Source organism: Canis lupus, chromosome 19, assembly GCF_003254725.2.
Source record: "Canis lupus dingo isolate Sandy chromosome 19, ASM325472v2, whole genome shotgun sequence".
In the NCBI taxonomy this organism is placed as follows: Eukaryota; Metazoa; Chordata; class Mammalia; order Carnivora; family Canidae; genus Canis; species Canis lupus.
Genome location: NC_064261.1, coordinates 36,887,186 through 36,910,598, shown reverse-complemented (window position 1 = coordinate 36,910,598; position 23,413 = coordinate 36,887,186). Strand labels below are relative to the sequence as shown.

The window sequence follows — 23,413 nt, the reverse complement described above, 5'->3', positions numbered from 1 at the left end:
TGTGAATGTCTGTTTAAGGTCCATTTTCAGGTGCACAATTACTTTACTAAGATACTGCCAAGTATGGGTCTAATGAATTGCTACCAAGTTTCCTTCTGAGAAGTGTTTGCAAGTAATTTTTAACCTAAACATCTTCCATAAACAATTAAATACCAAATTTGCTTTTACTTTTTTATAATTTCTTCTTAAAAAGTTGCAAAAAAGACCTGATAATCAAATGACACAAACTCCTCTGAAACTGGTAATACATTTATCTCTTTTTTTTTAGCTCACTACAAATATGTAGCATGAATTGCAGAAATTATTTTGAAAACGATTATGAAGATTTTAATTATAGCCAAGTATCTTTAATTACATGTCTGTATTGTTCAAATATAACTAGAGTGTTAAACACATCATCTGCTATTAGTTATTTAAGGTGGATAGTTCAGCTAAGTGGCTTTTTAAATTTTTAATATTTACCCATTAATAAAGTTGACCTTTTAAGGAATATTTGCCTCTGGATTTATCTCAGTAACCATTAGCAGTAAGTCTAATTTCAGGGTTCTTTTGAAACAACTCTAAAATCATGGAAAAATGTCAACACTTTAGAATAAGTGGCTAATCATTTTAATTCTCTTGGTATTCACTGCAGTATCATTAATCATGATAGAGTCATTCGATCCTAATATGGATGTAATATCTAATTCTGCAGAGATTCAGCTGTAATTTAGCAACAATTACTGTCCACTTATTATAAAGTGATGCCAAAACCCTAATGCAATTATTTTATTGCATTTTGGTCACATTATACAATCATATTCAGGTTTGCAGATGTTGTAGAAACTTTAGATTGATGTATTTGATTAAAAACACATTAACAGGGAAATTTTTTTACTTGAGGTGTTTATTTTTTTTCAGAAGGCGCTCCCATTCCATTTTTGGAATAGTTCTAATTTACTTGAGCACTTCTCTTGGATTTTTTTTCCTGCATATTTGTTTTGGGGAAAGCAATTGTTTTGTTTTCCAAACATATGCAACTTTGGAAAGGGTATAGTAGATTGCCAAAAGGCCACTGACTTTGCAGGTGACTTGCCAGGATAGAGCTTTTTTCACTGGGATGTGAGAGCATCAGCCAGCATCCTGGGTACCAGGGTTCACCCCAATTTAGAAAACACATGAGTTACTGATCCTGTAGGAATCTCCAACAATCCTAGCCCTGACAAGCCTCCTGATAAATTATGCTAGTTGCCATGTGCTTCAACATGTATTTTTAATGTTTAGAATACAAAATGGTTCACCAGTCAGTTCGGGGAAGGTGGGTTCATGATTCTTCCCTGCCTCTGTGGGGTGAGATGTGTGTAACCACACTGTGAACTAGGAGTCGGCTTTTATTCAATCCTTTGTGTCTTTGGCCTCTTCTGTCTTAAAAGGCAATTTCTGTACTGTTGTAACCACTTACTGAATGTCCTGGGAATTCTCATTTTCCCTCCTTCTTAGATTGAATCCTGTTCATTGTAAAAGGTCAGATCATCAAGTAAGAGAGATGGGAAGTGTGGCCAGATACCCAGTTAAATCTGTGTTATTACAGAAGAAGAGCAGAACTGATCTTGGGGACAAGTACACCTTCCACACATAAATACTGTATATATTTTTTTAAAATACTGTATTAAAAAGAGTCTGTGCCTCTGCTGTAGACAAATATTTGGTAAGGGACATCTTACTAAACATGTTCTAAATATCATTTAACTGTTCACCCTCCCAACCATCATGATACGGGCACCTGGAAGGATAGCACAGTTTTTGGTGAAACTCTAATGCATCATTTTCTAGTCTCATTGAAACTGTGTGACCACCTAAGCTGGTGCTGTCTCCCGATATAGCTCAACTCTAGTTTTATGCCCACTACTGGGCTAAGGTCTAGCCATAGAACATAAACACGACTTACATTAGTTTAACTCTTGTACAAATAAGAAGCTATCTCTATTCTCAAATAGTCACCTATAGTAGGATATTTAAAACTCAACTCAAAATGCCTTCTGGATTATCAAGGATTTTCTATCGGATTTGCCAGAACTACTTTAGTTTTATATTTGCTCATGTTAAGTTGGCTGCATCTTGAGCCCTATTTTTCTTATAAAGGAATTCTAGGAATATCTAGATCAAGGGACATAGTATAACATTATACATTGATAGTAGGCACATACATTGGTAGTTATTCTAGTGGACAGCTTTGCAACATCTATCAACATTTAGAATGTGCCTATCCTATGACTAAACAGTTCTGCTTAGTATTTACCCTAGAGTGACACCCCCTGCCATGTGCACAGAGCTATGTGAGGGGATATACGTGGAAGCTGTGTTTGTACGGTTGAACCTTAAGAAATTGTTCATATTTGACCAACTTCAACTTACCGAAATGTCAGTTTCCTGTTCCATTTAATAATTAGAAAACACAAAAATGTTAAACAGTATGAGAATGGATAAGGAAAATATAATGTTCATAATTTATTCATGATATATCTATTATAATGTTATCCATTATAGCAAAGCAACCTGTCCCAGAGGCTTGAACAGCAGTGATTTAGTATTCTCACAATTTTGGGGGCTAGCTATACTCACCCTAGTGGTTCTTCTGCTCCACCTAGAGACTCCTGAGATTACCCTGAGCTTGGTTGCAGCTATCTAGGTCCCTATCTCTCATCCTCCTGGCCTTTCTTCTCCTTCCTCCTTTCTGTACTACCCAACCCCTACAAGTGTGATCTATCATCTGTAGTTTACTTTGAGCTTTTGTACATGCTATATGGATACCCAAAGGGCAAAAACAGAAGCTTTTAAGGTCTCTCGAGATCTGAACTCAGAAGTCCTAGAACATCATTCTCACCAGATTTTATTAGTGAGAGCACATCAAAAGGCCAGCCCAGATTTAAAGAGAAGGGAAATAAAAGAAAATGGCAAGTTTGTACAATGATGGCAAGAACTCTTGCTAATCATCTTTGAAAAAAAATTTTGCCACACATACTATGGAACAGGTAAAAAAGAATGAATTAATTTTGCTTATATTCATAAGACAAATTTTTCAATAAAAACAAACTGCAGAATATGTGGTATCAGTTTTCTATTGCTTTGTATCAAATTACCACAAACTTAGTAACTGAAATAACACTCATTTATTATCTCACACTTCTATAAGTCAGAAGTCTGAGTAGACTCAGTGGGTTCTCTGCTTAGGGCCTCACAAGGCTGAAAGCAAGGTATAAGCCAGACTGCTAGGTTATTGCCTGGAGGCTCTAAAGAATAATCTGCTTCTAAGCTCATTCAGGTTGTTGACAGAATTCACTTCCTTGGGGTTGTAGGACTGAAGTCCCATTTCCTTGCTGACTGTCTGTGGGACCACTCTGAGCTTCTAGAGGCCTCCAGCATTCCTTGGCATGTGATCACCTTTATTTTCAAATCCAGCCATGGTACATCAAATTCTTTTCATGGTTTGAATCTCTGACTTCCAGTACTACCTAGACAAACTGTGCTTTTGAAGGGCATGTGTGATTAGATTTGGCCCACTTAAATAATCTTTCTTTTGATTAACTCAAAGTCATTTCATTAGCAACCTTAATTATATTTGCAAAATTCCTTTTGCCACATAACAACATAATCAGGGTGTGATATCTCACCAAATTCACAGTCTGGGGAATAGACAGATAATTTGAAGGAATCATCTTAGAATTGTGCTTACCACATATGTAAACACATAGTTAACACCCAAGACAATATCAAATGCATGTGAATACACATAGAAAGTTATCTGAAATGATGTTAACAAATTAATAACAGTAATTAGCTCTGAGGATAGACCAACATTTGGAAGGTTGATGGCATTAGGCTTTAATGGGAATGTTTTAATTCTTTAACAAGGAAATTTTGTTCCTGCCTTAATAAAATTATAAAGCAAAATAATGTGTTAAAATAGAATTTGAGGATTCAGACACTTTACCTCCCTGACTCTATGTAGAACTAAGTGTGCTTTCATCAATGCAACGGTGGTACCCTGTTACATCTCTTGGTGACTCTCTTCTATTATATGATTGCCCCGGGATTCAGCTGTTATCACAGTGACAATCCAATTCATCACAGCCTATCTAGGGCCGATATTTATCAGCTGGTGCCTTGATAGACATGTAGTTGTTATAATATTAAAATATTTCTGCATTGGTTGGCCAGTAGTCACTTTGTGAAACCCCCTGAGTGTCCTGCAACCAGCTGGAGTGTCTTTCCATTCTCTAAAACGTGGAACAATATGCCCCTCCCTGAGATGCTCAGACCTCCTGCAACCCAGCAGGTGAATAGCTCCCACCTGTTATGGCATGGCCCCTAAGACTGCTCCAGTGCTCAGGCCAATGTCTTTTCTTTCTCATTGGGCAGTGCTCTCCTACCCCTACTGGTTGTTCCATATTGGGAACATTATTCTTTGCCTAGTCTGTGTTTTAGAAAAATGAATTCATAACGTGGCACCTTTCACATGCATTTATCCTGTCCCCACTGTCAAATGGTAAATGAGCAGGAACCATAGCTTTATTCTTTGAAAACCTTAACAGTAATTATTATGTATTCTGCATACCCTGACTAGGTGTACCAGAAACCACTTCAGAGAGATGTACACGTTCTTTCCTTTACCATTTAAAAGGAGGAAAGCAAACCTTGCTTTTCCATTAGAAATAAAGTCTTTGCATTAGTGAGAAGAAGTTGAACACATCATTAGATGCCATCATGTTTAATTATAAAAAAAAAAAATCTTACACAGAGAAGGGTTTGTTTCCCTGTCTCCGCAGTAAGTAACAATGTTTTACTGACCTTGAACATCATTCAGAAATCATTTTTGGGTGTCAAGCTTCCTAAATTGTCAGCTACGCAAGTTCAGGCAACCATAAATGTACAGGTGCTGCGAGTCCAAAATGGAATGATTTTACATTTAAAGGTAACTCATGGAGTCAAATTCCTGAGTTTGACTACAAAGAAAATAAGCTCTTCCTTACGCAAAATAAAGTACTTAGTTTGTCAGGACTTTATTACAGCCACCAACCACATGGTTAGGTGCTTTTTTGCATTTGTTTCTTTGATCAAATGAAGTGATGCTTCATTTTTAGCCTTCAGTAAACCCAGCAGTGGTAGTAGCTAGTATTTATGGAACAGTTATCATGCCCTGGGAACTATGCTAAGCATTTACATGCAGTACAAACTCAGTGAGGCAGGAATTGTTCTTATTTCCATTTTGAACTTGAGAAAATTAAGGTACAGACCTCTTAAATAAATCAACCAAGGTCTTGTAACTAGAAAGAGGCAGTAAAGACAGTAAAGCCAAGAAGCCCACCTGGCACCTGAGCCCCTCTGTGCAGGTGCCATCTTGCTGAGATCACACTAGTTTGCAGTCTTTGTCTGGAGTGAAGCCCTTAAATTCACATTATTGTCTGTTTGCTGTCTCATTACCCCGTGGCTAGAATTGGTTGATAGAAATGGTGTTACTAGGGTGAGGTGACTCATTATAAGAAGCATGAGCAAAACTATAAAATATACCAGTGGTTTACTGTCTATTGGTTTCTTAACACTACCATAACAGAGTACCACAGGCAGGGTGGCTTAAAACAACATGAATTTATTCTCCTACAGTTTTGGAGGCTAGAAGCCTGACATCAAGGTGTCAGCAAGGTCACATTCCCTCTGAAGACTCTAGGAAAGGATTCCTCCTTATGTTTTTTTTTTTTTTTTTTTTAGATCCTGGTGGTTGCCAGCAGTCCTTGGCATTCCTTGGTTTGTAGCCAAATTGCTTTAATATGTCTGTGTCTTCACATGGCCACCTTCTCTTTGTGTGTCACTTCTGTGTCTCCACATGTACAGATCTCCCTCAGGGCACCAATCGTTGTATTTCAGACCCACCCTAATCCAGTGTGACCTCTTTTTAATTTGAACTGCATCTGCAAAGATCCTATTTCCAAATAAAGTCACATTCTGGTTTAGGCATGAACTTGGCAGGAGTGGAGGAGGTGGTGGTGGTGGGTGGGTGGGTGGGGGTAACAATCCAACCTTTTCAACTGGCCAAGAACTGGTCGTGTCAAATTCTGAATCAGAGGTTGGGGTGATGAGACCACTGAAATAGATATTTTAAATCCAGTGTGGAGAAGAATCTACTCATTAAAACACTGCTTTATTCTGGAAAGACATGTATTGCTGCTGCTACTGCGATGCTGAATGGCAGTTGTCATTTTTTTTTTTTACCGAAATATCTGTAAATGGTTATACATAAATATTTGCTATTAAATATTTACATATGTGTTTTAATAATTCTGGCTGCCATGGCAGGTTGTAGAGAAAACAATGGTGAGGTTTTCTCTCTAGGAGCTTGCTTTCTTTTAGGGAAACCAGTATTTGCTGAAGAATCACAGGAATGAATGTTTAGCTTTAAAATGAGGTGAGTGCTCTGCTGAATTGAAGAAAATTCTATCTCAGCTTATATAATGGAAACTCACTGCAGAATGGCAAAAGCTATTCTATTCCAGCTTATGTAATGGAGTAGTGAGGAAGCAAAGCTTGAGATCCATCGCCTGGGAGAGGCTGAGTAGGATATTCTAAGAGAGAGAAAGCAGACATGTTGAATCCTGTCATTCCTCCCAGTGTCCAGCACTATTTAGAGGATATGAAAGTCTTAGTGGAAAACAAACACATAATCAAAACATGGTATTGACCTTTATCTTGCCCGAGCAGGGACTGACTTACGGGATACATTAGTTTCCTTTTTTGCCATAATGAATTACTATAGACTTGGTGGCTTAGAACAACAAAGATTTATTCTCTCACAGTTTTGTAAGCCAGAAATCCAAAATCAAGGTATCCCCATGGCTTTACTCCCTTCTGTTCCATAGGGGACAATCTGTTCTTTGCCTCTTCTAGCTTCTGGTGCCTACCAGCAGTCTTTGGCTTGAGACCACACCACTCCAATCTGCCTCCATGGTCACATTGCCTCTTCCTCTTCTCCATGTCATTCTTCGCCCTCATACACCTGAGATGGCAGATAGCTGGCATGTTTGAAGACAGGTTGGAATATTCAAGCTGTAGGACCAAACTGGAAGACGGAATACTATGACATTTTGACTATTCTGAAAAGGTTTCCGCAAAGTGATGTCTGATTTCAGAAAATACTGCTCATTAACTGATTCTTTGAAATTGTAAGGTCTTTTTTAAAAAAAAAAAAAAGATATTTATTCATTGAAAGGCACAAAGAAAGAGACAGAGATATAGACAGAGGGAGAAGCTGGCTCCCTACAGGGACCCCAATGCAGAGCTCAGTCCTAAGACCCTGGGGATTATGACCTGAGCCGAAGGCAGATGCTCAACCACTGAGCCACCTAGGTGTCCCAGGGCCTTTTATCTTCCTTCTTTTTATTTTTTATTTTTTTTATTTTTTTAAATTTTTATTTTTATTTTTATGATAGTCACAAGATAGAGAGAGAGAGAGACAGAGAGACAGAGAGAGACAGAGACATAGGCAGAGGGAGAAGCAGGCTCCATGCACCAGGAGCCCGACGTGGGATTCGATCCCGGGTCTCCGGGATCGCGCCCTGGGCCAAAGGCAGGTGCCAAACCGCTGCGCCACCCAGGGATCCCTATCTTCCTTCTTATAGATGCATTATTGGCTTTTACTGTCTCAGAACCGGGAAAGCTAGATGTCTTTCAATATGCAGTAAGATTCCCAAAGAAAGAATTGCCCCCGGGTCCTGATGGACGTTCACATAGATATAAGTGCCTGGAACCCTAACTACATTTTATGTATACAGACAAAATAGGTTTTGCATAGTTTTAACATTTGCTGATTTTTTTGAAGAATGCATCTATTTTTCACATTGTGGGTACTCTATTTTATAGAGCTCAACAAAAGTTCTTTCCCACCATTTTGGTAAGCTGTGTCACTAATGAGACCATCATTTGTACCATCGAGTTAACAAAAACACACTCCTATTTTCAACATGCTGTCTACATTTATAGTTGCCCCTTACAAAAATATATAACAGAAGAGATGAGAGGCTGATTAAAACACTTAAATCAAACATTATTAAATTTCTGAGACAAGTAAAGATCAATAGACCTTGTTGGCTTTTATTATTAAAGCTTGCTTTAAAAAATATTCCATATGTCTGCGGTAATATATATGTATACATTTATGTATATAATAAGTTATATAAACGTACATACATATGTTAGTGTATGTATATGTGTATGTGAGCTTGTAAATAATTTTTGGAGGCCCATGTTAAGAAACCTATAGTACAAAAATTCTTAAAAATTATTTATTTATTTTGTTTTTCCTGTATTTTTTCCTATCATATCTGATTCTGTCCTAAGAGATCACACAATCAACTTTCAGCTTCTTGAATTCCTCTTCCACTTTCTCATTCATCCTTTATTTCCCAGGCCTGTTGGAGAGTGTCTCACCCAAAGTGTTTTAAGTGCTAAGATGGAAAAAACACCTTAGCAGGTGGTGGAGTTTTAGGATAATAGATATTTTCTATGATAATTATCAATGACCTTGTTGCATATCATAACTCAAGAGAATATGTAGAAAACTCACTTGTAAATAAGGCTCAGGTCATTTATGAGAATAGCATAAATGCACTATTGGCTTTTTCCTCATTTCTCTCATTTGACAGTTTGTAATTTGTCTCAGCATGTTCTAATTACGGCTGTTTCCATCTATTTCTTATCATATACGAACAAGCCCGATCTGTTATTATTTACCCAAATCTTACTTTTTATTTTAATGTCAACTTCTACCTTTGTTCTTTCATATTCCTGTACTTTTTGTATGGGGCTTAAAACATTGTTTTACTTCTTTTAAATTTAAAATTATTCATTATAATTATATGTAGGTGCACGTTTCTGTTTAATTCATTGTGTATTCAAGGATAGCCTTTCTCAATACATATTATTTTATTACGAATGACTTCCTTTTTATTTCTCCTTTGTAATACAGTTAGGGCATCATATTGATTTTTTTTCTTGAAATAATGTTGTAGGTAAGTTATATTATCTGTTAATTTCATTTCAGGCTAGTAAAGGGAGTATTACATAACATTTGTTATAAAATGGAACATTGCATCTGATAGGGTTGAAAATCATTACCATAAATAACATGACATAGTTGAAAATGTGAGAACACACATGTGTTAAGCAAAAGGTAGAAGCAGCCTTCTTGCTCTGGTTGGTAAGAGGAGAGGGTATCATGGTGAGTCGGGTAGGGCTGGAGTTAAGAGAGGGCAGGAGAGCCTGTCCACACAAGCTTAGAAGGGGACAGGGATTTCAAGCTTTATATAAAAAGAAGAGATGTGAGCGGTCTTGACAGAAAGAGAAAATCTACTCCATGTTTGAGGGATAAATGAGGCAAGGCTGGCAAGTAGGAGAATGAGGACTAAATGCTGGCATTCATAGAAATGCCATAAGGTTTCTGCAAAGCTGTAAATGAGGTGGGCCTGATAGGCAGATTGTATTGAATTAATGTCCCCATGAGTCAAAGAGAGGTGACATTGCTTTTATAAAGCTACAGGAAAAGGTGGTGTAGGAATTAGCTATAGGCTTTGTTCAGGTCCTGTGCTAACTCTAAAGCATGAACTATAATTATCTTCATTACAGGCTGTTCATGTGGAATTCTTGGAACCAAGGACTTAATATTTTCACATCAGATCAAGGGAAAAAAGAATCTATGGTTAACTTTTGAATTAGGGAAGAAAAAGAAGCAGCAGAACTTTGACACACAATGAGTCAAACTAGGCTTTTGATAGTGAGATGGGAATGCAGAACAGGTGTGTTTAAGGGAAGTTATGGTGAAGAAAAATATAGATCTTGTAATATTTATGAGAATTTGTGAATATGTATTGACTTGTTCTTTAAACTAAGTGGTCTCTCTCTCCCTCACTGGAATGGCAGCTCCATGAGGCAAAGAACCTTGTCTGTTTTATTAAAAATATGTGCAAACACCACAGTGCCTGTAACAGAGTAGTTGCTCAATAAATATTTGTTGACAGAAGGAATGACTTGGCTAGGAGCTCTTGAACATCTACATTAAACATCTGTGTATTACCATTCTGGGTTTTAATGATCTTCTGTTGCTGTAAGAATTATTAATATGGAAAATAATGAGATTAGTTCCAGTTGTGTGATATTTTCATTGTAAAATGTTTGCAGAGCTATTAACAGCAGAGATGTGCATCAAACCCCACTGTTCAAAATAAATGGCTTGCGTACTCCAAGGCATAAATGTTTGGGGGAAATAACCAAGCAAAATGTTTGTGTAGCAAAGCCTACATCCTGTTAGAATACAGATTAGATCATTAAGAAGCAACACATTTCATCCACTTATCAGTGTTTGCATACAGTGAAGTCTATTAATTGAATGAGTATGGAGAACACTGATACACCATCTCACTCTATCAGAGGATTACTTCTCTGTCTTTATCAATAAATTCTGCCTTTAATCGTGAGGATTGATCGAAAAAGAGAAACAGCAATTTTTTAAACTGTTCTTGTGGTCTTTGGATTACTTTGTCCCTGGATTCACAAATTTCACTAGTAACTTAGTTTAGTTATAGAATCTGACCCCGGGGGGTCACACATTAGGTCTAAACTCATTTACAAGAGTAAATGAAAGTCAGTAGCTAAGAAAAGTTTGAGCAGCCTCTCTTGGTACCAGAAGGAAAACCAAATGGAACTGAGCATCAGATAAAATAGCACTTTGTTCACTCAGACTTTTAATTAAACTCGGAGATTAATAGATCTCTAGATGAAGTTTTTAACAAATTGTGTGGCCAGGAATTCTCCTTGGTTCCACCTCTTGTACTCCTGACTCTTGAAAAGTAACTTTCTAGATTTTTAAAAATATATCCAAGAGGTATCAACATGATAACATTGTTGTCTGGTAACTAAATTCCTGTATTACAGATGATGATGGAAACATGAGACATTCACCTCTAGCATTATTTCAAAGCTCTTTCCTTCAGCTAGTGTTTCCTGACCCCACCACATATTCAGTCCCTTTTAGTAATCATTGCCCAAGCTAATGCACACATAAAAAGTTGTTTACCATACTCTTCAATCATTATGAAACAAATTCTCTCTCCCTGTGTCTTTTTAAGAAAATAAAAGAAAAATGTAAATAATAGATATAAAATTATTTTAATGTGTATTTCACTTGACTTCAAAAGGAAAATGGACTAGATCTTGGCATCAAATAATTAATAATAATAATAATAATAATAATAATAATAATAATAGCATTTCCCCCATGAGAATGAAAGCATCTCAAGATCCAAGAGTTTCTCTTGTCAACAACGGTATAGTCAGTGAGTGGGCAGCATAGACATATAGTGTGTCTTGGTAAATGACAAAGAATAAAGAGGATTTCAATAGACCTTCTAATTCAGCTCCTAAAACTTACAGATAAAGCCCTTGAGCCAGAGCTGTGAACTATCACTTCACAAATCAAGCAAGGCTGGGATGTGGGAGAACAAAGATTAAATGCTAGAGCCCATAGAAATGCAGTAAGGCTTGTGCAAAACTGTGAGGTGGACCTGATACACAGATTATATTGAGTTAATGTCCCCAGGAGTCGAAGAGCACTGACATTGCTTTTGTAGAGGTAGAGAAGAAGGTGGTATAGGAATTAGCAACAGGCTTGATCCTGTGCTAAGTGTAAATAAAGCATGAACTATATCTTCATTTCAGACTGTGCATATGGAATTCCCTAGTTAGACAATCCTCTAACTAGAAACTGAGAGAAGAAGGTTCTGGTAGCAGGTGTTAATTATTCAATCTCTAGGGTGTTAGTATGCTTGCTGAGTTGGCTCTTATCTGTGTAAAATGCATCAAGTATATACTGGGGACATTTATTACCAAGAGAGTACTGTTACTGGCTTCCGTTATCCTTTCTTACTTACTCCATGGGGAAAGGGGTGAAATCTGCTTCTGGCTCTCATTTGTGGTATATGCTAGTCTTCCTTCTGCTGTGCATTTGAGGTCCTGCCCCATAGCAGAGGACTGCCAGGGATGGCACAGTGGATCTAAATCAATAGTGAAGTAATTAGTGAACCTTCGTACCCAACCACCTGAAACACGTGCCTTTAACAACAAAGCTCTGATTTTGCCTTTACCTGAATTACTACTTTGTTGACTCCAAGGCTAGACAAGAAGGAATATGTGGCTTTACTTTGAAACCACCCCAAATTCTCACAGTATGAAAAAAAAATTAACTTCCCCTAAATCAAATCTGTCACCACTGTTAACAATCTCATGTGTTTTCTTTCGTTGTCGTTTTTTGTGTTTGTTAGTGTGTATTTCCAAATCTAATTCATTGTGCTAAAAACTTGTAGTCATAGTGATGTAAAGTTTTTGTCTCTGCAAAGGCAACCTAGAGTGTTGCTGCTTTGCAAGTCTCTGTTAAATGCTGCATCATCTCTAAGTTTGCTGAAAATAGTAGGTGCCCGGTGCTTATTAAGCGAGATTTATGCACTTTTTGAGCTTAGGGTGGTGCTATTTTTCAGCACTCCTCTGAAGCAAGTATTGTGACTGCTATCAGACACTGCTACGTCATTGTACTAATCGAGGGTTACCCAGATCATAGCCCACAACCCAAATCTGTCCCACCATTCCCCTCCCTCACCTGTTTTTGTATGGTTGACTAGCTAAGAATGTAGTTTTCACATTTTTAAAGAGGTGTTTATAAAAAAAAGAAGAACATGCCACAGAGACCTATGTGACCCATAAAGCCTAAAATATTTAATATCTGGCTTTCCACAGGAAAAAATAATTGTCAGCTCCTGTCAAGATTTATATTTAAATTTATTATGAATATTCAAAGTCATCCCTCCACCTACGAAGGAGATGAGGTATGTCTATGTGAAAAATGCTTTGAAATTCGTTAAGGGGAGCATTTAGAGAAGTGCCTAATGGCATCATCTGAGTGTGTGGGTCACTATTTGCTGATGTTTAGTGATGCTGAGGTCATGGATGGTGGTTTTAGGCCTCTTGAAAGAGGTGACTTTCAAGAACGGAAAACTTTATTCACTTATGTATTTATTTTACTTGAAGGGCAGGTTGAGATCAAACTTCTGGAATCAAAGCTCAGAGGCAAACACCATTTAGATGTGTTTCAGGCTGGTAAGGCAAGAAGGAAAGTCTAGTGTCTAGTGAAGACACTTTGCTAAGCATTTTCTCATGGCCTCCCCTTCATTCTTGAAATCAACCCCATAAAGTGTGTATTATCTGTGTTTTACAGATTTGGAAATCAAATCTGGGGGTTTCAACACCTTGCTCTGGGGATATAGTTAGTAAATACAGTACAGACTTGAAAACAGATCTGTCTGATTCTAAATATATGCGATATTTTGTCTCTGCCTGGTACATGTTTTCTGTATGCACCATTTGTTTTTTTGTTTTTGTTTTTATAAAGATTTTATTTATTCATTCATGAGAGACATAGAGAGACAGAGGCAGAAACATAGGCAGAGGTAGAAGCTGGCTCCATGCAGGGGGCTCCATGCGGGACTCAGTCCTGGGACTCCAGGATCACACCCTGAGCCAAAGGCAGATGCTTAACCGCTGAGCCACCCAGGCGTCTCACACATACCATTTGTATTTCTATGATGTCATTACACTAAATGGTGTGACGGTATCTTCCATTCATTCCAGATACATCTAGTTATCTTGAATATGATATTCAAAGCCATTCCTAGCCATATGCCTGCTTCTCATTTTCCTCTCCCTCACTTCTTTTTTATTACTCAACTTACCCAACCTGACTGGCATGCTAGTTTCCTCATGCGCTCTATCCTTCAAGGTTTTGTGCTTTGTTGAATGCCGCTCCCTCTGCCAGGGAGGCCTTTTCCAGTTTCTATGCTCAGACACTCCTATTCATCCTTCAAACATGACCTCCAATGTCATGTCCTTTTAGGGGTTGTCTCTGACTCCTACAGGCAGTTGCACAAAATCCTCTGAAGTTCTTAGAATTGTTCTTTCATATATTTCAGGTAGTCAGAAAGAAGTTATTTTTCCTTTCTTTGTCAGTTGACTTGAATCCTTAAGAACTAAGATCAAAGATGAGCACTATGTTCCTAGCTAGCACTTAGCAGGAATTCTGACACATACTGAGATCTCCTTATTTTGGTGACTCAGTGGATGAGGGAAAGAATAAACAAACGAATGGACTAATAGAGGAAGGGGAGAAGGGAGGAAGGATGGAAGAAAAGCAAGAGTGGCTTTCTCACTCTGGATCACTATTTGCATGCAGAAATCAGTCTATTCCTTGGTCAACAGAACCTACACCCCCTCTGCCCCCCATAATCCTATTTGGTAGGGTACTGTGATCCATTCCAATGCATTGCTCCTGACTCAGGTTTACAAACACTTTAGGACCAGTGCTAGTTCCTGCAGGACTCAAGTACAGGAACCCTCATTGAATACAATTCTACCTCAGCATCAGGTATTTAGCAAATGTTTAGTTTTGGTGATGACATGGTTACATTTGGTTACATTTTCTGTGGATTTTGTAATTTCCTCCTCAATCCCCAGCATGCCCCTGCTGACTAGTTCCATTGCTACCTATAGCCTGGATGGATCTGTGCTTAGTAAGACCCTCAGTAGGCCTAACCTTTAAGATAGGCAGGTAGCCTATAAATAGTTGCTGATCCAATGCTTTATCCTCAAAGATATCTAAGGTACTTTTAGCTTGGTATGTGTGTGATGGTTAATTTTATGTGTCAGTTTGATTGGCTGGTGGACACCCAGATATCTGGTAAACAATTATTCCTGTGTGTGTCTGTGAGGGAGTTTGGGTAGAGTTTAGCATTTGAATGAGTAGATTTAGTAAAGAATATCCATCTACCCTCACCAACATGTATGGGCATCACTTTGAAGGCCCATTAGAACAAAATCCACTGAGGTCCCAATAGAACAAAAAAGCAGAGGAAGGTTGAATTCTTTCTCTCTTATTGACCTGGAACCCCCATGTTTTTTCTGCCCTTAAACATAAGAACTTCTGTTTCTCAGACCTTTGGCTACCCCAGACTTACACTAGCAGCTCTTCTCTGCCTCCCACCCACCCTCAGGTCTTTGGACTCAGAATGAATTACACCACAGGCTCTCCTATTTTCCAGCTTGCATATAACAAGTGATGGGTCTTTTTGGCCTCTGTAACCATGGGAGTCAATCCCTATAATCAATATCCTCTTATGTATATTCTATTGGTTCTTTTTCTCTGGAGAATGCTGCCTAATACAGTGTGGACTTTTTAATTTTTTTGGTCCGAATATGCAGATGATCATAAAAGGAAGTCCCAGTAATCCTCTCATAGAAGAATCTGAGCAACTCTCAAATAGTTATTAAAATGTTGTTGACTGATTTTTCTTAACGTTATTTGCAATTAGGATCACTGAGGCACAGAAACTTAGAGGGTATTGTGGAACAAGCACTCAAGATGTTCTGTCTCCCCAAATATGTGGTCTCTGTGGTATCTGATCCTGCTCCTCATCTGCCTTTCTTGACTTCTGGGGAGGAACAATGGCCACAGAGCAGGGTGCAGTGTTTGCACGGGAACTCAGTACAACCAAGCCCAAAGAAATATTGCATTGCTTTAAATTTTCATAAGCTGTAATCCATAATGGCTCCCGAAGCACCAACTATTTTCTCTCCACTACATATCATGCATTTTTAACTGTCTGTAATTACACAATTAAACAGTAAGCCATTGGGGCTCACAGGAGTCATTAACTCAAAATGTTTCAACTTCCATAACCTGACACCAGGGATAGGTCTTGCCTGAGGGGGTGGTGGGTCTGCTTACCTAGGTGTCCAAAAAAGAAGAGCCCCCACTCTTAGTCCACTGTTTCTCAAAGGAGTGAGGGTCCTGACTGAACTTGGAGATTGAAGAAGGGAGTAAGAAGGATGGACACTCCAGTACCAGCCCGGGATATGGGGAGGAGGTCCTAGTCCAGGAAGAGATACATAGAGTGAACTGGGCATCTCTTCTCCATCGCATCAGCCTTATCAGTGAATGTTCTTCTGGTAAAAAAGCACCAAAGGTGTCCGTCTTTGGCACACTCAGTACACTCTGACTTCTTAACTCTTTTCATAAAAAGCCTTTAGTCTTGAGCATATTGCTTCTTTGAGTCAAACCTACTTGAGTGTGTAACACAACACATAGGTCAGGTGTATGTTAACAGAAGTAAAATGGACTAGAGTGGTGATACAGTCTTTGATATGTGCTGGGAATAACACATTTCATATTGGGATCAAAAATTTTGTGGTGGCATTTTTGATACATTTATTCGCTAACCTTTCCTTCACCCAAAACTACTGTGAAATCTTCTCTCTAAAAAGTTTCTCCCACACACCACATTTTCCCTAAAAGGTCATCCCCTTACCCCTGTGCCTTCACATACAAGATGTTGAGAAAGAGAATATATTTCATGTCATTATTCATCTCTGCTTGCCAATAGCATTAAGAAGAGTGTGGTTTGCAGTGAAGATTTCTTGAATAATAATGATCACATTATAAATGCATCTTTCTTTGCAAGTTTTAAAAAGCATTTTGAGTCTTAAAATTTATAAACAACAAAAATAAAGACATTAATTTTACAGTGGCATTTGTGTTAACTTGGATGAAGGGAACTAGAAAATAAGCATATTGTATTTTTGGCAGATTCAGAAAAAAACATTGTTACATAGAGGGGTTTGGCAAATATTAAGAGATGGAAACCAGTTTGTGGGTTTTCTTTTGTGTTTTTGTGTATTGTCTTCGGGCCCTATTTTCCCTAGTCATTCTGATATTTCACTTTAGTTTTTGCATTGGTATTTACATTTCTGGAGGAAAAAAACCTATCTATTAGAATTGGAAGGAGAGATCAAAGTTCGATATTATGAGGTGTAGAAGGGGATTGTACAATAAACAATTGCTTGATAAAAGGATTCTTTGCTTAAGTAAAAGATGTATCCTGAGGTTCCTTTAAATACAAAATGAAGGCTTTTGAAATATACCAGTACACTGTATTTTTACACCCTATTGCATGGCATCTTCTTCAGTGCTCTGGTCACCTACATTATGCATGGAGCCCCATCCTCTCTGCTTCTGCTGATGTTCCTGATTCTAGAACAGTCTGTCTCTTCTTCTTTCACATCCCAAGCTCTTTTAATGCATGGCCTAATTCAAGTTCTTGTCTGTCAGTGAAATTGGCTAATTTTCCAAACCCATCTTTTCTTTTCCTCTTTTGAAATGCTTCTGTACTTATCCCCTTCATTCCAGGACTCTCTTCTGATGCTGCAATGCCCTTTTTGACTCTAATTCTTACATGTCTACTTGCTTTGTCTCCACAGTTCTCAGTTCTTTAAGAGTAGCTAACATGCCTCACAGTTTTCAATAAATGCTTGTAAACTTATTTTTTATGGGTATACCACTAGTTTTACTTAAAAATGCAAAAAATAAAATATCAAAAGCTCATTAAGAGCTTTAAAGAAGGGGTTGACAAACATTTTCTGTAAAGGGTTGGATAGTATTTTTAGGCTTTTCAGACCAGATGGTCTCTGTTGTAACCACTCTGCTCTGCCAGTGTAGCACAAAAGCAGCTGTAGACAACAGGTAAGCAAGTGTGTGTGGTCCAATAAAATTTTATTTACAAAACAGGCAGCAGGTGAGATTTTTGCCAGACCCTGATTTAAAACATAGGAAAGCCTCTCTTATGGAGTATGCCATTAACCTTAGAGTGACTAACTTAGGACGGTGTAAATCATATGGAACACACGTCATATTTACCATTCCAAGGAGAAAATATCATGTCAGAGTTTCCCTGACATGTTTCCAAAACATCCCCAGTAATGTTTTGAAGGTTACTCAGAATATGATAATCAAGTGATTACTTTGGTGTTTGTTATTTGTTTAAAAGTAGTATTTATTCTTGGCACCCTCACACAGTGCTGTCAGGAGTATAAATTGTTCCAAAATTTCTGAAAGCACTTTGACGTGTCATAAATACATTCATAGTCTTGTATCTATCAATTCTCTTCTAGAAAGTATACTGAAGATCCATAGTGTGCCAAGTGCTGTGCTAGGTGTCGGGTCACTATAGAAGGGAACAAAGATTGAATTATAGGCTGTCAATTACAACACTGTTTATCACAATGAAGAATAAGCAACAAATCTTGCTTTCAACTATGGGGAGCAATAAACTCTGCTATACCCAAATGACAGAATATTTTACAACCATTAAAAATAATATTGTTGAATAATTTTAGTTACATGGAAAGCTACTCAAGTGTAATATTAAGTAAAAGAATAGGTTAAAATGGATTTAGAGAGATCTTTTTAAAAAAAAAAAACTTAAAAATGTATGGATATGCCTAGATAAAAGACCATGATAATGGTATCTACCACAAATTATTAACAATGACTTTCTCTTGATGATAAAATTCTCGAAGGTCTTTTCCATACCTTTGAGTCTATATCTTTTATATTTATTTTTTTAAAGATTTTATTTATTTATTCATGACAGACACAGAGAGAGAGAGAGGCAGAGACACAGGCAGAGGGAGAAGCAGGCTCCATGCAGGGAGCCCAACATGGGACTTGATCCCGGGTCTCCAGTATCATACCCTGGGCTGAAGGCAGTGCCAAACCACTGGGCCATCGGGGATGCCCATCTTTTATATTTCTAAGATAGCCCGTGTATCATTTATGTAAAAGCAAAAAGAAACCTAAAATATATTTTTAATTATGCAAAGTCACAATAAAGCACGGCCCCCATAAAAGGTTTAGTTGACTTTCTTCTGGGCAAAAATACAAAATCTTGTTCTGGTAAAATTGCTGCTGAGTTGGCTGTAAGATTGTAAATGCTCATGTTTAGGCACCTTCAAATATTAAAATCTTTCTCCATCAACCAGAATATTGCATAGAATTGAATCTTTTTTGTTTCATTTTGACTTAGTAAGAGTTAACCAGAAAATCCTTTGTTTAAACCCTTTTCAATCTACCAGTCCCCTTTGCTGCTGTGGCACATCCAGTCTTATGAATATAATTGAATCTCCCTTTGATGATTCAGTGCGTTGTAGGACCTTAGGGCTGTAATGCTGACCATCAATTATCATTGTATAGGACAAAAGATATAGATGTGGAAGATACAGAATATTGAGCTGAATGTGAAATGATTCCAGGATAGCCTCTGGAAATTGCTTTGCTGAATAAATCCCTGATGTCAGTGAGTTTTTGTTGTGTGTCTTTTTTCTTCTAAATGTTTGCTCAGTTCAGGGAAAGAAAAAAAGTAGTAATCTAGTGATTTGAACTTCTAGTTACTAAAAACTTAGTTACTCCAGATTATTATTCCATGTCTTCCATCTCTTTTTTATCTTAAATAAAATATGAAAAGCCTGCTGTTTCTTTTCTGTCGTCTCTGGGCATTCAGTGTTTATCTAATTTTGACTGTGCCGGAACAGGACTTTCTCTTGGGCCAAGAGACCAAAAGATTCCATAGTGTTTTCATTGGCTGAGGTCCTTACCATGTGAAACCAGGTTGAAGAGAACAGCAAATGTGTTTAGAGAGGGAAGAGAAGTTATAAAAAAAAGGCAGTCCATGATCAAAATGCAATCTAAATTTGTACATCTATGTTCCAGAAGGATATTATTTTATAGTATTCTTTTCTGCTGTTGTCTGGTTTAGGTATTGGGTTGATGGGTTAGGAATGGGAGGGTGGGCAGATGAGAGGCTTATCTCACTTCCTCTCTCTTGGTGAGGTAGGCACTTTCCTGTCTGCCTTTCATACGGTTTGAGTCTCCTCAGCTGTAAGGACTGCCACCTTCATCCCAACTCACTGACCAGCAACAGAGATCCTCAAGGAGTTGCCTTACCCCAAGCTGGCTCTTACAAGAACCATAAAGCTGTAGGTTCCAGAGTGCTGCAAAATGCAGTTAAAAATCTAATCTGATCTTCAAGCTCCAGCTTTCCAACTAATGTGTGGCAGCTAGAATGTACTGAGGCACTGATTGTCTCTTGGCCCTCGGGGCACCCAGATGGATTCCCGTCCCTGCCTGAAGCATTCTCTTCCATTTATGCCAAAGTAGAGTGCTCGTATCTTCATTTTCATGTCTGTGTCACGACTTGAAAAGTTGAGAAGCACTGATCACATTTTCCAAAAGGTGATCCAAGGACACTTCTTGCTGCAAAATAAAATATTTAATGAAGTTCAGGGTCAAATATATGTGGGGGTCAGTGCTGTCTAGTCCAATAGCCTTCTTGTTTTATAGCTGAGGAGACTGAGCCTAAGATTGCATACTTACTTGGTGACAGAGCTGAGGCAAGCATGTTGCTCTCTTATTTTACTTTTCAGTCTTTCTTTGTCTGTACAGCAGCAGGATAGATTGGGAGAAGACTATGGGCCTCTCAGACATAAAAGCATCATACAGCTGGCAAGAGTACACAGTCCAAAAGTCAAGAGACGTGGGTTCATGTTCTGTTCGTGAGTCTTGGACAAGTCACTGTATTCTGCTTTACATTTTACCAATAAAGACATTGAGAATCTTTGTTCAATGTGCGAAAGCTTGTCCAGAGGAACAGAAGCTAAAAAGAAATAGCATGCACAAATTTTAATAGCTGGTTAGTGGCAAAGCTGAGCCTCCAACGGAGCTGTCTATCCTCCAGCATCCCCTCCCCTCATGTTTTCTGCACCACTACATTTCCAAGGACACAATTACACTTGGAGAAAACATTTTGTCCCATCATCAGGGCTTGTTTTTGTGTTGGCAGGAAACAAAATGCTAGCAGCAGTAAGTAGTGAGAAGTTTCTTTTTCTAGCTTTTACCAGAAAGAATTCTTTCTCAAGAGTCACCATCTGGAATGTGTGAAGTTGTGAAATGACCTTTCATCACCACATGCATCCACGCTTCTGGAACAGGGTCAACAAGCAAAATCCTCACATGGAGAAGGAAAGATCAGTCTTAAAACACATGTCTTTCTGCTTCTCTTTTTCTGGTCTAACAAGAAGAATAAACATCCACGGTTAATTCCAGTTGGACTTAGCTCATACATATCAAGCCTACAAACCCTTAGATAGAATGATTCTAAAATTTTGAGGAATGGAGTGTCTGTCAGTATATGTTCTAACAACTGTGTTGGTAATAAATGTTGTATCATACTGCCTTTCCCAAGCATTACAAGTATGGTTCTAGCTTTACAAATATGTGAGTGGAATTCACTGTCCTGTTTTCTCTCCTTGTTGAATTCCACTAACTTGAACTGCTTTTGTAAAATAAGATTCCTCAAACCACTAGTACCACATCTGTGACAAGGTGTTTGAATCCTGTTTGTCTACAAATAGATATTCTTTCCTTTCTTCTCCTTATTAACAAGACTTCTACATTATGGATGATGACCATGAGTGCAGCTTCTAAAAATTACATTTCCCAGCCTCTTCTGCAGAAAGAGGTAGTCAGTGAGATGTAGGGTGGAATTTGTTCATGGAACATGCAAGAATCAAGGATTTACTCAGCTGACAGCTACCCTTTTTCTTTCTCTACTTGGTTTGCTCTTCCTGCTTCCTTTTAGGTGAACCTGATAAGTCATCCTATGTCCATGACTGACCTCAAAGGTGAAATCAGTTACACTCTAAGAAAGACAGAGCAGATCAATAGGTAGTATAAACTCAAGACATTACCATCCAAGTAGTTCTGGTGGCTTTGGACTGCACACCTCTAGTCTTCTTTTAGATGAGTGCAAAATAATCGTGTAATTTGTGTAAAACACTGTTAACTTGAGTCTGTTACTGAACACTCATCCTAATTGAAACAATAACCATGTAGGTAGAATATTGAAATATTGAAATAATTTGAATTCACAGTCAACTTTTTTCTTTTATGTTATGTAGGATTGATCATCATGTGATTATAAAAAATGTCATTTAGAAAGTTCATGCTTGGGTTATACAGTATGTAGAGTATATAGAGGTTAAGGACACAAAATGCTAAATTACATGCATGGAATCCACTTTTTCATATGGAGTTTTATTAGTATTAACAGATACACAAAATTGTGTAAATACCATAGTTGGGAAATTAAAATTCTCTCAACCCAAAATGTTTCCTTATGCTATTCTTCTATAGTCATTTTTTTGTATTGGTCTTTTTTTGGATTATATCTTTTCACTGATCTATGTGTCTATCCCATTGCCAGTACCACATTGTCTTGTTTACTGTAGCATTTTAGTAACTCTTAAAATCAGCTTGAATTGTCCAAACTTATCATTTTCAAAAAAAATAAATAACTAGTTCTCATTTCTTTGCCTTTTCATATAAATTTTAGAATCACCCTGTTGATATCTTATTTCATTTTTTGGAGTACTGTAAATGATACTGTTCTTTAAATGCCAGTTTCCAATTTCTTATTGCTAATATATAGAAACACAACTGATTTTTGTATATTGGTCTTGTATCTGCAACTTTGTACTTACTAGTTCTAAGGAATTTTTTGGTAGACCTTTTAGGATTTTCTGCCTAAATAATCAGGTTGTTTGAATTGTGACAGTTTTATTTCTATTTTGCTAATTTGGTTACCTTTTGATTCTTATTGCCTAATTTTTTGGCAAAGATTTCCAATATGATGTTTAACGATAATGCTGAGAACAAACAATCTCCCTTATTCCCTATCTTAGGAGGAAGTATTCGGTTTTACACCACTAAATGTGACGTTAGCTATAGATTTTTTTGTAGAATTTCCTTTCTATTCAAAATTTACAGAGAAATTCTATCATTGATGAATACTGAATTTTTTTCAAATGTCTTTTTTGCATCTTTTGAGATGATCATATGTTTTTATGTCTTTAGTCTGTTAACATTGTGAATTACTTTGATAGATTTTTGGATGTTAAAGCAGTCTTATATTCCTGTGATGAACTCCACTGATTGGGATGTATTATCCTTTTCATATATTACTGAAATATATTTGTTAATACTTTGTTGGGAAATTTTACATCTGTGTTCAAGGGAACACTGTTTTGTGAATTTCTGTTTTTGTCTGTTTTGGGTACTAGCGTTAATGCTTGCCTCATATAATGAGTTGGAAAATGTTTGCTCTTCTTCTATTTTCTGGCAGAGATTGTATAAAAAATAAGCGTTCCTTCGTTAAGTGTTTGGTATTATACACCAGTGCAGCCATTTCAGCCAAGAGTTTTCTTTTTTGGAAGATTTTTAATGACAAATTCAATTTCTTTAATAGTAATGACTATTTAGGTTGTCTCTTTCTCCTTGAGTGAGTTTTGATAGTTTTTGTCATTCAAGGAATTGGCTTATTTCATAAAAGTAGTTTTTTGGTATATAGTTTATAGTATTCCTTTATAATTTTTTAATATCTTTGAGATCTGTACAGCTATT

The 23,413-nt window shown here is 37.4% G+C and overlaps 1 protein-coding gene across 10 annotated transcripts in view; it reads left to right on the top strand.

The window, feature by feature from the left end:
- NCKAP5 (NCK associated protein 5) overlaps positions 1 to 23,413 on the top strand; it is a 960,379-nt gene that overhangs the window by 554,969 nt on the left and 381,997 nt on the right. For 3 of the 10 annotated variants that reach the window (XM_049097391.1, XM_049097389.1, XM_049097388.1), the window contains one exon: positions 5,746 to 5,781. The exons of 6 other annotated variants lie outside the window; for them this stretch is intronic. In XM_049097391.1, the coding sequence (XP_048953348.1) occupies positions 5,746 to 5,781 (36 nt within the window). Of the gene's footprint in view, positions 1 to 5,745; positions 5,782 to 12,811; positions 12,900 to 23,413 lie in introns of those variants that run through there. One more of the 10 variants, XM_049097392.1, reaches the window with a different exon arrangement.